The 15,489-nt window shown below is 32.8% G+C and overlaps 1 protein-coding gene across 3 annotated transcripts; it reads left to right on the forward strand.

Moving 5' to 3' along the window:
• The first annotated feature begins 5,341 nt into the window (after positions 1-5,341).
• LOC107954922 (uncharacterized) lies at positions 5,342-13,091 on the forward strand. 3 transcript variants are annotated; one of them, XM_016890616.2, is made up of 10 exons: positions 5,345-5,555; positions 5,686-5,726; positions 6,481-9,270; positions 9,362-9,448; positions 10,394-10,546; positions 11,325-11,485; positions 11,568-11,715; positions 11,971-12,093; positions 12,169-12,256; positions 12,490-13,091. In XM_016890616.2, the coding sequence occupies exons 1-10, from the start codon at positions 5,477-5,479 to the stop codon at positions 12,687-12,689; spliced, it is 3,870 nt and encodes a 1,289-aa protein (XP_016746105.2). In that variant the 5' UTR covers positions 5,345-5,476; the 3' UTR covers positions 12,690-13,091. The 3 variants fall into 3 exon arrangements, with proteins under 3 accessions (XP_016746106.1, XP_016746105.2, XP_040952439.1); XM_041096505.1 differs by having other exon boundaries at positions 5,347-5,726; positions 5,837-9,270; XM_016890617.2 differs by lacking the exons at positions 11,971-12,093; positions 12,169-12,256; positions 12,490-13,091 and having other exon boundaries at positions 5,342-5,555; positions 11,325-11,494.
• The last annotated feature ends 2,398 nt before the right edge of the window (positions 13,092-15,489 follow it).

A 15,489-nucleotide genomic window follows, 5' to 3' on the forward strand; every position in this document is an offset into this window, starting at 1 on the left:
GGCTTTATTTTGTATACAATATATATATTAGGTGTTCTATATATAATATATAAATAAGGGAGTTGGTAATATATATGTGTGATATTAGAGTCATATATAATATATGTGAGTGGGGTTTGTTGGTATTAAACATATACATACATATGGGTGCTTTGGTGCTATATAAGTAATATATGTGTCTTACATATATTCAACATATATGTGGGTTGTAATATATATACACGTGGGTGGTGATACATATATTATATATATGCATGACTTTATCTTATATAATATATATGCATGGCTTTATTTTACATAGTATATATTAATGGATTTTGGTATTATATAATATATATGCATGGTTGAGTATATATGTAATTATGGGAATGGTTTTATATAATATATAAATTCATGAGACTTTCAATGTATGCTTAAAATTTGAAGTGACAAGGGTCATTAAATAAATATGTATATATAATATATATTTGTATATGATTTTGTAATATTTATGAACAGATATATGAAAAAATAATATAATATGGACTCTTATAACATGTAAATTTGATCTATAATGCATATCTATGCATGCACGAATCTGTAAGTGAATTATGAGATTTATGATATTGCAACCCAATTATATTTGTGTATTGTATTATATTGTGAACCATGTTAACTTGGCGAATTATATTATTATTGTGAACTGTGTTAATTTGGTACTCTATATTAATATGGTGAACTGCATTAATTTGTCAAACTGTGTATTGTGAGATTTTGAGCTGCATTGCATGTAAGCTAAGGTATTACGTGTCCTATGCTAAATAAAATATGCGAACAATGATTTATGTGAGCTAAATCATGAGTGATATGTGAACCGTGTTATGTGTGCAATATATGTTGCATAAAAGTGATATTATTTGCAAACTATGCTCTATTGCGAATTGTAAATTGCAAACTATGTTATAATATGCGAGCTTTGCTTAATTGTGAGCCCTATTATACTAAATATTATGAATGTGTTAAACAGATATTTTGGCATTGTGACCTTATGGAACCATTGGATATATTTGGCATGCCATAGGATTGTGAGTATTCACCCCTTTTTTATTGCAATGGGCATTGTGGCCCGGAGATACATTGGAGAGATAAGGGAATGTCAAGTATAACTCCATTCACCGTAGATAGCGTGGTGTGTTTGAAGAGTGCGAGCATTTATGCTACACTTATATCGAAGACAGCGTAGGGCTCTTTGAGTCCAAAAGTGAGGTGTGTTTTGGAGATCCATTTATCCAATGTATGGTGATAGAATCCACTTATAGGTGATGATTGAGTTCCCTATAAGTTTCATAATCACAAAAATCCAATTTATCTATGTTTGAGATATATGAGTTACAATGTGGTATGAATGAATTATTATATTGTATGAACTGTTATTTCATATGAACAGATATTTTATTCAATTGATAATTTATGTGATCTGGCTAAATTGTATGAATTGTTATTTCATATGAACAGATATTTTATTCAATTGATAATTTATATGATATGCTAATTACTTATTATATGTGCACTGCTAGGTTTTTGAGAACTATTGTGTCGTACGAGTTACTACTTTGTGTAGACTATAATAATATGTGAATCGTTATAGTATGTCACCCTTTAACTTACTGATGTGTTTATTTGTAATATGTTTAAGCACTCACTAAGCTTTCATAAGCTCGCCCTCTCTTTATAACATTGCAGTGATATAGCGTGCGATGAGGTGTGGAAGTGAGCTATCCAAGTGATCCAATTCTAGGCTATACATGGGTATGTTGTTGTGTTCGCAAAACAAATGAGGAAGGTAGTGTGGGACCAAATTAGGTGATTTAATATTGGACTTATAATTTTCGGGTTGTAATTGGACACTATGGACTATTTAATTATTTGGTTTAAGATTTTTATCATTGTGTTAGATAGATTATTGAATGATGGATTATGATTGATTGATAATTGATTTGAATAACTATTTGACTAACTTGTAAGTGCATGTTGAAGAGTCGTTGGTCATTGAGGTAAGCCTTAGATGTTTTATGTGTGATTTGGATACAAGCATGTGCTTGGTATGCATGAGATGTAACACAGAATTTGGTCAAGTCATGTAAACTGTTAAATGTCTGCTAACAATTTAATTAGTAATCTTATGTGGGTTGTGAAAGATGCTTAAATAAAATTTTCAAAATAAGGCTTATACGTTTAATCCTACAATACTATTGTTAAACTTTGTGAAAAGGAGTTTTTCCCAACACGTTACTATATATTATGTTTTAAATCTAATTATACGTTTTTAAACTAAACAATTGTACAAGTCCCTACAAATATAACTCTTTTTAAAATACCCTACTGCATGCATGTATGTTTAACTAAAGTTTTCGAGATAATTTTTTGTTAAATATTAAATTATGAATTAGTCCTTTTGTTGATTGTTGGTCAAAGTAGCGCAACAGAAGTTTGATATTAGGTTTTTATTAAATATTTCATGATTAATTATATGGTGTGATTGGTCAGTTGGTGCGTTTTGTGGTAGTTTAAACAGAAAGTCACTTCGGTAGCTAATGTGACGTTTGAAATTTGAGTTAGACCGTCCTGATCGAGTTTGGGGCGCCACAATTTTAAAATAATGAGATAAGATGATATTATAGTACTCTTTTACCACATATTTATTTAGTTTATTTTTTATTTATTATGTCAAACTCACCCTTATTTATATATCTCTCCAAATCCTCCATTTTGATCATAATTGGCTCTTATTTGATCATAATTGGTAAAATACTTTAACTTATCAGTAGAGCTAAGTAGAGGCCTAGGAGGCATGACCCCCAAAGTTTTTTTTTTCAATTTAATCCTTTGTAAATATACTATGGCCGCAAAAAAATATAAGCCCCCTAAAGTTTAAGATTTTTGCAATTTCTCCCTTTGTATATATATTATAGCCATCTTAAAAATATAAGTAGTCCCCTCAAATATTTTTATAATATTAAAAGTAATATTAAAAAAAATATTCTTAATAAAAACAAAGAGAAAATCTTCTTGAAGAAGTTAAATTACTCATTATGACTTTTGACTGATATTTTTGTTAAATAATAATTTAATATTTTACTTAAATAATAATATTTTATAAATAATATAATAATATATATAAAAAGAAAATAAAAGATGAAGAGACTTTTATCATCATTCTTATTCATATTGGTGCCTAGCAAGAAAAGAAGAAAAAAATTCATCATTTTCCCCCCAAATTTTAAGTATAAGATATGTTTTTCTTCAAATTTTTCATAAATTCTGAATCTTTGAAGTTTGTTTTACATATATGTACCAATAGTTTTTTTTATTTTATCAAGTGTTTTAAAAGTTTTCATTAAAAGATATTGATGGAAGCTTATAAAATTAATTAAAATGTGTATTTTTTATGGAAAATGATTAGGAGATGGTTTCTAACTTGTTAGAAGTGTAAAAATGAAACAAAAATAGCTAGATAATGTTATAGTAAATTTTGGCCAAAGTGAAAGTGAAGAAGAAAACCTTAGTTACTTTATTTAAAATTATGTCAAATGATAACTTGTGAAACAGTGATTATTCTAATAAAAACGGATTAACATACTAGCTCCACCACTACTTTAACTAATTATTACTAAATTTCTTGAATTTTCTAATCATAATTGGTAAAATATTTAAACTAATTACTACTAAATTTCTTGAATTTTCTTACTTGTATTTAATTAATTATTTAAAATAAATATTTTCTTTGTTTTCTTGTAGTATCTAGTGAATTTTGAGATAAGGTGAGATCAATTTTTAGATTTGAAAAAAAATTGTATTTCTCTGAAATTTCACTACTAACTAAAAATCAGAAACTCAATCTAGATTTTATTTTCTCAAAAATTCATGAAAACATGATGCTGACAAAGACAACTATGTGAACAGACGCGTACATGATTCCTACTTAACGTCGAAAACTAGTCCCTTACCACAGCCACACATTTTCGTCGGCAATATCCGCCTTCATTAATTAAAGCCCTTTGATTTTTTCTTAAAAATTATTTTAATTTTTCATTTCATTTTAAATTTTTTAACCATTATTTATTAAATCACTCCAAATACATAAAAAAATAAATGAATAACTAATATTTGAGGGTTTAATAAATCATTATGTATTTAATTAAAGGATATCAATTCAATTAGAATTTTATTAAAATATTATTTTATATGCAAATTAATTAATACTAATATGAAAGTATTTTTTATTTTTCATATTTTTTAATAAAATAATACTATAATAAAATTTAAATTTGAACATATGCATATCCAACACTTTTAACTTTATCATTTTAACTATAATTTTTATATCAATAACTTTGTCAATCACCTCTCGTTGGTGGTTGGTCATTTTTCATCCTCTTCCTTAGTTATTTTTTTGCCCTCCTCTCATTTTAGTAACTCCTTTTGGGGGCTCGTCTAAGCTTTAATGCCTCGTCTCTATTTCGGTGTGGGATTTCTGGATGCAGATGTCCTCCGCTTTAGGTGAGAGTTTCTGCTGCAGCTACGAATGATGGATGGGTGGTGGCACTAAAAACCCCAGATGCTACTTTGTTGTTTTGTCTCCAGATTCAAGATGTTTGTTGCTTCAATCCTATTTGGTGGGTGATCCGAGTTGGGTGTTGCTAGTGGCTATTTTCGATCTTTTCGAGGTGGTTGTGTGGTGTCTCTCGACTGGCAATTGAGGATGTTTGGCTTAGTCTTGTACTCCATTGTTTTCTCACTCACTTGTGAGCAAGGTCTTTAGTGAAAATGGAGGCTCGATAATCGAGAATATACGCACTAATTTTTTCATTAGTGGCTGGCACCAAAGTAACTAGTGATGATTCCTTTTTTTTCTTTTTTCTTTTTTTGCTTTTATGGGGTTTGACCGTTTATGTTTGGGATCATGGTTATTGGTACAATTGGCTTTGGCTATATGCCATGGTTGCTCTGTCTGTGATGATTGTTGTTCTATGAAATGGAACTTCTTGTTGTATTCTAATTTTGATCTTAATTATAAATATTCAAAGAAATAAATATATTAATTTATTTTTATATTAAATAACAATAATAATATGTAAATATAAAACGATTATATTAATAGCTTATAACAATAATATCAAACTAAAATTTTATATATAAAATTTCATAAAATTAAAATTAATGTATAAAAGTACATATTATATTAAAATTTATATATAATTTAAGTTCCGTAAAATAATTTTGGATAAAAATTTTAAAATTGTATTGCCCAAAACTTTCAAATTCAAACAATTAAATTTAGTGGCAAATTGCCCATCTTGTAACAATTTTCTTTTTAAATGAAAGAACAGCTCAAAGTTGAGAAGGAAAAGCAAACTCTCTGAACTCCAAATAACAAAACTAAACGCAGGAAAATCGTTACAACTTAAAAACTGAAAAATTAATAATTCATATTTGAATGAGGGTTGTCGATGGATGCTGCTTAATTCTCGGCAACGTCAGCTCTTGCATGCTCGAAATTGTAACTTGCTACAGCCGTAAGCCACGCTCCCTTCTCCACCATTTCCACTTTCCCTCTTTCTTTCTTCTTCTTTTTCTCATTTCGTTCTTTTCCCTCTCTATATCGTATCAAAAAAAAATCTTAATCGTCAATAATTGTCAGCTCAGGAGCTCAAACCACTGATTTCACAAAGGAGGTTGATTACCAGGTATCATCATTTTCTTTTAAGTTTCGCTTATATTTTAAATTCTGTTATCGATAAGCCGTTGTTCGAAAACGTCGCTGGTTATTTATTGTTTTATGTTTGATTTTTTTTAGGTTTGTCGTACAGCGACGGTCTTGAAATGTGATTTTGAGCTCTCTCTTTTTCTTTCCTTTTTTCTTTTTTCGAGTTAGAGATAGGTTTGCTTATATTCTTCCTTTGGATCAACGGTCTGGAATTTGTAGAAGAGGAAGGTATTTGTTATGATTAGATTTCTAACTAAATTTTGGCATTGGATGGAAACTGATATTTTGTGAATAATTTGTACGTAATTTTTGTGAAAAGGATCTGCGAATTTGCGGTGTTCTTTTTGTCACGGATACATATGTGTTGGATTTGGTTGAGAAATTGGGTTGCAAGTTGAAGATAGATGTTGGGGATTTGTGAAAGTATTGCTGTCAATTTTGAAGTTTAGCGTTTGAGGTGTAGGGAATCCTAGATTTTAACCGTGAGGTTCTGAATGCTAGCTGATACGATGAGTGACTTAATTATGCATTATTGATTGGTGGATTGAAGTGAAAAAGAGTGGTCCAAGGAGCTAACACATTGTTGTTATGTAAGTAAACAAACCTAGGAACTTGTTTGGAACATGATCAGGGAAACGTCTGGCCCATCTGATCAATTAGTACAACAAGAATATACATATGCTGTTCCTAATGTTGGAAAGAATGTAAATAATAATAAGACTATATCTGTACAGACAGGTGAGGAATTCTCCATGGAGTTTGTTCAGGAGTGTGTTGGCACAAGAGCCATTGCTAGACCAGATGCAGCACTGACACATGAGAAGAGGGTTTGGTTCAATCAGAACCGCCAGATGGGGTATCAGGATCTTGCCCGAATTCAGTTGAAAAGAACGGATTCCAAGTGTGCTTCTGACATTTCTGATTTTGCATCTCTGAATGGTTCTTCTAGAGGGAGTGAACATGGGTCTTGTGTTGAAAAGATAGGTAGATACCAGAAGAAAGATGGTGAAATTGGACAAGTGACAGGGAAGGCTTATGGTGAACTGAATTGTGATAGGAGCCATCCAAATGGTTTTGGACCACCTACTACAGCCATTTATGCATGTGACTCTTCTAGTTCCAACAACTTTAGTGGGCAGGGAGCTACTGATGGATCTCAATCTGGGAAAATGAAACTTCTGTGCAGCTTTGGTGGAAAAATATTGCCTAGGCCAAGTGATGGTAAACTCAGATATGTTGGGGGAGAGACGCACATTATTTCCATTCAGGATTGTCTTTCTTGGGAAGAGTTTCTGAGGAGAACTTCAAATTTTTGCAACCAACCTCATTCAATCAAGTACCAACTTCCAGGTGAGGATCTTGATGCCCTTATATCTGTTTCTTCTGATGAAGACCTTAAGAATATGATAGAGGAATACCATGGGCTTGAAAAGCTTAAAGGTTCTAAAAAGCTGAGGATATTTTTGATTCCCTATGATGAATCTGGAAATGCATCTTCCCTTGAGGCAATGACCATGCACCAGAGCAATCCTGATTACCAGTATGTGGCTGCTGTTAATGGGACAGTAGATCCTAGTCCTAGGAAAATCTCTGGTGAGCTCTGCTTACCTAGTGAAGGATGTCAATTGGGACCCAATTTGAATCCTAACCCTAGTTTCCCCAAATGGTGTCCAACTTCAGTAATGTCTTTGGACACTATGGGTGGTTTTAATGCATTGCATCCATCTCAGGTTTTCCTTGATATCCAAAATACAACCAGATCCCCATCTACTCCTATTTCTCCACTACCTTTCCAGCATGAAGAATGCAATGTTTGTGCACAGTCAATGTCTAATAACTCCAGCTCTGAATACAACTATTCCTTCAATACAGCACACTTGAATCCTGAGATCCGCAGCACTATTAATCCTAACTATAAAGATGCCCTACAGGTTCCACCTGCTTTGATGAATCATAGTCACCCTTGCATAAGGGTTGCTGCCAACCACACATGCCAAGCTTATGGAGGGCAGCTACTAAGCCCTGATCCCAGCAAAGATTCCGTATTTTTTGTAGTTTTCAACAAAAGCAATGGTGATTACAATGGCATTTCACATGAAAGGTTTATGCACAAAGAAAGATCATTCCTTTCTGAAAAGCCCATCTCAAATGCTGGCAATCCATTAAGCCTGTTGTCAGGATCTGTTGATTCCCTGGATTCTCACCCAGGTATATCACATGCATTTTCAGATTCAAAGCTGCAGGACTGTGGAGGGAGGTCTGCTTACTGTTCACAAGAAGGAATGAGCCCATCTTCCCCTTTAAATTTTGCAAAGAGCCCATCACCTTCCCTTGTTTTTTCAAATTCCATGCAGGAAAGGTTGATGCAACAGCATGATAAAATTGATCTTATGACGTCCAGTGCAGATAATTACTTGTTGGACACTGAATCTACGTCAAAATCAAAACTGGATATGCAGAACTGCTTTCCAAACCCTGAACCTTCTGGCGTGAATGAACCTATTCACAAGGGAACCAGTGACAGTAATGAAAAATACCAAACAGCTAAAATTGATTTGAGTAAATCCAGTTTTGTGAGGCTTGACAATTATGAAGAATATACTGCAAGCTTGGATGCCAGGAACATGTCTTATATAAGTGATCCATTTTTGCATCAAGGTGGAAAACTTTATGAGGGGAAATCCCCTGATAGCAGTATGGGATATAACGACAAATTGTCTAATGCAGACTGCAACCAAACATCTGGTTTTGCTGTAGGTACTCAGGAAAAAGATTCGCAAGTCTCTCAGAAGATGGTTCCTTCATCCTTATCTATAAATAGTAACATCAAACATCTGCAAACCTTGGGAAAAACCACATCTGATATAGCTGAATCTTGTGGTTTCAATGGGAAAGTAATTGGACAGGGAGATATTACTTCATGTGCCAGGAACACTGAAGCCACATGCTTGTTTTCAAAGAGCATAAATGACACAAGACTTGATAGTAAATTGGGTGATCTTATCTCTGAGTCTTTGAATGGCCCTATGTTGCATGAACCACCACAATCTCAGTTTGTTGCAAGTCAAAATGATATATCTAAAGAAGATATGCTTATGGGCTCAACGAAGTTGCACTCACCTACAATTCATGTTGACTCTGTTCTGTGCTCAAGCTTGCTCAATGAAGACCTTCATGCTATGTCACAAATTTCAGACAATAATGCAGCTAGGAAAGAGGTTCCCCTCATTGATGATGAACTTAATTATTCCAATCCAAATGCTGAGAAGGTGGTCCTCCTAGATCCCTTGCACAAGAATTCAATTGTAGAAGATATTACGTTTTCTCTAACTGAACCTTCAAGAAAGAATCAATATCAAATCCAACCGGAGCCCATAGTTATGTCAAAAGATGTTACCACTAGTGTTCTTTCTGGGATGCTAGTTTCATCTGCAGTTGTCCCACATGTGGATGTGATCAGCACTGATATCATATCTCCTACTGGAACAGAGTTGGAGGATGCCATTGCAGATTCTGAGTCTAAGGTAAGATTTGTTAAATTTATCATGTAAATCTAGTTTTTATAATGTGTACCACTGCTAGTAGACTCAGGTAGCTTCATGGCTTTGTTCATAGGATTCTTCAGCTGATGTTCAAGACAAGGATGAGTCCTTCAGTGATGCTGTCATAGCTGAAAAGGAAGCCAACATCTATGGCTTGCAGGTTCTGCATGAAACTTATTTATACCTGTTTTCAGTTTAAAAAGTTGATATTTGACCAGTTCATTCAGTGTTGTTTAGTGAGAAGTGTAATAAAATTTTGAAAAGCAAGTGTAATTCTCTAGTTGTTAGGCGGAAAAAACATTTTGTTTTTCTTAATAAGGTTCCATTTAGTTAATCTACATTGAAATTTTTACTAAAATTAATATCCTTCATTTGGTAGAACATTGAAACAAAATTGGGGAATTGACAAAAGAACATTACACATGAAATGAAAATTAGAAAAAAATCAAGGGTATGCTAATGTTTTTCTTCTTGGAAATATGATTTAAAACCATTTCTTTTTCAAGCTGGCTATTGTGCCTATTTAGTTCTATTTTAAAAACTGCATGTTACTCTTTTTTACTATTCTCCTCTTTTAGATTCAGATATGTAGCAGTTTGACAACATTTATTCAAATAATAAAATTATTTGTTATCCACCCACATACTGTGTGGAGGACTAATTCTAATCATGTGTTGCTTATGGCATCTTCTTTACTGCACACATGAAAGAGATTCTACTTAATTTATGCATCCGTTTATAATTTGATCATGTTTGTGTAGTTTTCCCTCTTCCTTTTTATCTTTTCTCCATCTCCTTACCTTGCCATGACTTTTCAGTTCTTGTCTATTTTCTAACTGTCTTTGTAATTAGTCCTAACAACTGTCTTTTGTCCCTCTGAAAACCAAGAATATTGCTATTAATCTACTTTTAATATGGTTACCAGACTGATGGTTAATTGATAGAAAATTTGATTCTATGTCAACTTCTAGTCATATTTCCCTTGTACCCAGTAACTTTTTGGACTAAATTACCACACCTGTATCAGCCCCCTCCCCATTTTAGTTTCCTCCTTGAAAGATTAGCTTTTGAACGTTAATGAAGGTTTTCTAATTTTGATGTGCAGATTATTAAAAATGCCGATCTTGAAGAACTGAGGGAGCTAGGATCTGGTACATATGGATCTGTTTACCATGGAAAATGGCGGGGAACAGATGTTGCTATAAAGAGAATAAAAAAGAGTTGCTTTTCTGGGAAATCATCAGACCAGGACAAGCTGGTAGGTCTGCGGAGATTTTTCCCTCTTTTTCCGCCCCTTTCTTTCCAGTTTCTAATCCTAAATATAGTTGCTGGCTAGGTGGTATGAATTGTACACTGCATTCCAGAAACAAGGAAAGAGTTTCAAAATACTATTATTGTTATGTCATGGAAGTAAATTCATGGGGGTACCCTTTCTCTTCTTCCTTTTCGGCCTTCTTCTTGACTCCTTTTAAAGGGAAATATATCCACTACTGTTATTCTGCCCTTTGTGATTTGAGATTTGGTAATCTGTTTTTTCTGTTTATGGAGGGTTTTCAGCCCTCGAGTTAAAAGTAATTTGCAGCAGCTTTGACATGCATCAAAATCACATATGTTTATCAAGGAAGAGTGTTGATATTTATCACAAACGCATGTTTTTATAAAGAAAAATTAGTCTGTGGGTTGCCATAGTTGATTCAAAATTTGAGTAGAGGTCTTCAAAAGAAGAAAAGAAAAAGGGTTTTCCTTTTCTTTTTTCTTTTAATCCTTTAAGAGTGGGGTTTGGTGCTTGAGTCAATTGAAGTAAATGTGAAAGAAATAGCTGAGAATTATCCAAGACGCTCCACTTCGGTGGTCATTTTGAACTGGGTCATTATTTCCCTGCTTTGCTTCTTTTTCTTTAATCTTGAAATAGCAAGCAAAAGGGGGGATTACCACTGTAGTACTATAGAGATCTTTAAACAGTTTTGCAGTCAAATTCTTCATAGCAATTTCAGTTATTTGCATGCCTGAAGCTAATATATATTTGGTTGTGCCAGACAAAAGACTTCTGGAGAGAAGCACAGATCCTCTCAAATCTGCTTCATCCAAATGTGGTAGCATTTTATGGAGTAGTACCAGATGGAACTGGAGGAACTTTGGCAACTGTAACTGAATTTATGGTCAACGGATCGCTTAGAAATGTCCTAATCAAGGATGGGTAACCTAGGTTCATCCTCTCAAATTTATAGTCCTTCCCTCATTAATGATGTGCTTACTGGTTGTTTGGAATTCTTATGCAGATCGCTTGATTGTTGCAAAAAGCTTATAATCGCCAGGGATGCAGCTTTTGGCATGGAATACTTGCACTCCAAAAACATTGTCCATTTTGATCTGAAATGTGATAATTTGCTTGTGAATCTAAGGGACCCACAACGACCCATATGCAAGGTAATATTTACAAACTCGTCTCTAGTAGATATTGAGTTCAAGGTGGCTAACGTTATTACTAAAGACCATAAATGGCTAGAGAGAAGAATAATTAATTCTGATTGAAGTGAAAGTGATTGTTTTTGGTCCAAGATGAATGCCGATATGCTTGGGGACAGTAGCATACCCTTATCTTGTCAAGTTAGGAAGCTTGGTGATGGGAGGTTTTCATTGGCTGTTCATTTGAAACATGGTTACTGTGTATTGTTTCTGTAGGTTGGAGATTTTGGATTATCAAGAATTAAGCGCAGCACTCTTGTTTCTGGAGGTGTGCGAGGAACCCTTCCATGGATGGCACCAGAGTTATTAAATGGTAACAGCAATCGTGTTTCTGAGAAGGTCAGTGTGTGCTGCCACTGTGAAGGAAAGAACAAGCATGTTAAATGCCGAAATTTATGATATTTGATTTGGCAGGTTGATGTGTTCTCATTTGGAATTTCAATGTGGGAAATCTTGACTGAAGAGGAGCCTTATGCTGATATGCATTGTGGTGCCATTATTGGTAAGATTTCAGTTTACCTAATTTGCCATTAGCTACGATTTTAAGCAGAAATTTTACAGGCATGGAAAAAGTAATTGGGATGTTATGACATGGTATTAGATCCACTATGGAGTGCATATTTTAGCTAAAATGGTGTATTGAATTTTTGCCATATGTATCTGAAAACTAAAGAAAAAGCTTCCTTTTTTCACTTAAATTTGGCTTTACATTCCATTTGTAAAATGTGATTGCAGGGGGGATTGTGAAGAACACTCTTCGACCTTCAATTCCAGAACACTGTGACCCTGATTGGAGGGAGCTGATGGAACAATGCTGGTCAGCTGATCCTGAATCTAGACCATCATTCACGGAGATAACGAACAGGCTGCGATCAATGTCTAGGTTGCTTCAGCTCAAGGGACGTAATGATCAGGCAAGACAGACAAAAGCCTAATGTTACAGCATGAACATGATTAAACACCAAGCACCGGCTTGGTTTGTATCATCATTAAATGCCAAGCACCGGTTTTGTTTGTATCTTCACCTGTAAACTTGGGTAACTCCGACCCCACCCTTCGAGGTAAGAGGATTAAATCATTGAGGATTAGGATGAGGATGAGGATGAGTAGAGTTTAATCAATGATGGGCAGAACTTCTTTCCCCTTCTCTCACTTCTGTTAATATATAGCTCCATTTGATTATTCGTTTTTTCTGACACAGTAATTCAGGTCATAGTGGTAAGGCAGAGAGATAGCATTTAAAATATTTTGATGATTGTTGAAAATAGAAAGATTATATGTATGTACACACATTCAGAAAAGGGGGAAATGGCATTTGATTAGAGTTCAATTTGATATATCTAGACCTCATAATTTTACATGGGAAATAATGACAAATATATATATTCTTTATATGTGTTAAATTTACATATATGATAATAATATGCAGAAGTAGTGAAATCTAGATCTGTCTTACAAAATTTACCATATCTCCATTCATTTTATTAATGATAATTCTATTTGAAAGAGCTAAATTAAAAGAGAAGGTAGTTTCCATTTGTTCCGACTATCAATTGAGGAAAAAATGTCATTTTCATATTCTTTTTATGATTTAATTTTAAATTTCAGTCGCATATAAATGTCATTATTTATTTATATAAATGATTAAATCGTTGATAAATGATAAATTTTAATAATGTTAGTTGATCGGATTAATTTATCGGTTTAGTTAAAATATGAAAATTAAATTAAGAAATCTAACTTTAAAAAAAATAGAGGAATTCATAATTAAAGCTTTATCTGCCTACGTCCTCGTAATGCTTATGGTGTCAAAAAAATCTTTGCCCTGTTGACGGTCAATTCAAAATTCAACGGAAAGACTTCTGGCGGCTTTTTGCTTTCTAGCTTTTTATTATTATAATAAAATCAAATAAAAGTAAAATCACTAATATGTTTGATTGCCAGTAAAATGTTTTCCGTAAAATAATTTCTGGAAAATGTTTTACTTTTCTGTAAAATGATTTACTGGAAAATATTTTCTGGTGTTTGATTGAATCTGTGTAAAATATTTTCTGTTGTTTGACAGATTTTCTGAAAATATTTTCTGGAAAAGTTGTTTTTACATATATTAATATATATTAATAAATTTTTATATCAAGCTAATTATAATTGCATTAATAATTTTTTGAGAAATTAAACTACTTTCTGTGTCCAATACTTCAACAAATATTAATATATTTATAATTGGACGAAAAAAGAATCACATTATAAGTTATAATTGGAAGAAAAAAGAATAATCGGATATTAATGTTCTAAAAAAACTAAAGGAATCACATTATAAGTTATAATTTTCAATATCAAAATTTATAGAGACCAATTTAAAATCTAGATTATAGAGACCAATTTAATATCTAGATTATAGTTTGAGGATGTACTAATTGGATTTTTCGTAAAAGATTTTGATATCGATTACTTGTAAATAAAGAAAAACGAATAAATTCACAAAAAAAAAGATAGAAGAAATAATTAACATTTATGAGATAGCAATTATTATCAAAGAAGATTTACTGTTAAATCATAAGAGTTGAATTCTGTTATGATTTGCTATAAAAGTATAATGTTCTATACATATTTGATGCATTTTGTATCACATGAGTTGCTGAAAAAATTTTCATTTCTCAAGATTTGACATAATAATCAATGCCATTAACATTGAAACCGGAATCTAGAATTTTAAACTTCTAAAATTAACCCTAAACGAAAATGTATCCCATAAGAAACAACACAAGCTTCATATATATATATATATGAAAAAACTCAAAGAATAGACCAAAGTAATGAACAAGGCTGAGAAGAGGCTCAAACTGTTGAGGAAGAAGCTTTAGTCCCTCAAGTTAGTGCCTAGTTTGGAAGATTCAGAGCACTCTGCGGCAGTTTCTTATATTTCATCCACAAGCAGTTCAGGTACCAAAAACCCAGAAAGAACAGCTTCCAAGTCTCAAAATGCAGTTCCAAGAATTTCAAAAAATATGGAGGAAAATGCATCAGACACCACTACATCTATACCAAGCTTTAAAATTTCTTTCAACAGAGAAAATTGTTTTTCTTCATGTGAAAACTCCAGTTCTAAATCGAGTCCATAAAGATCCAAAAGTTGATGACACAAGGACAAGGTAATAGAACACAAAGTGACAGAATTTCTCTCGCGCATTGAAACATAAATGGGGGAATACAGGTAATAGAACTATGATGCAGCTATGATGCAGTAAAATCCTTATTAAAAATTAAAAGTCTAATAATTCCATGGGAACCTTACCAAATACAGATTTTAGATTTCAACATATACAGATTTTAGAAGCTCACTCTTCAGCAAATAAATCATATAGGACTTTAATTAAGGACTTCATATAGGACTTCAGCAAATGAAAAATTTATGAAAAAATTAAGTAATTAAATGTAATTAATTACTATTAATATGTTTTTCCACTCAGAAAACATATGTTTGATAATTAAAGAACATAATGAAAAAAATAGAATACGGACAATGGTTTTGTGATTCAACCTTGAGAACTTCCAAGTTTGGGCAACTTTGTATTAACAAGCAGTGATCTTCTGTGTCGAGTAATGCATAAAGGAGATCCAATTCTTTAAACAACGGTGCAAAAGGAAACACAATTGGCATTTCATTCTTCCCCATGTAGGTTAAACCCAAACGACATAACCTCGAGGGGAATGTTACAGCAGCATACCCATCAA

The sequence above is a fragment of the Gossypium hirsutum genome, chromosome D07 (genome assembly GCF_007990345.1).
Source record: "Gossypium hirsutum isolate 1008001.06 chromosome D07, Gossypium_hirsutum_v2.1, whole genome shotgun sequence".
Lineage (NCBI taxonomy): Eukaryota > Viridiplantae > Streptophyta > Magnoliopsida > Malvales > Malvaceae > Gossypium > Gossypium hirsutum.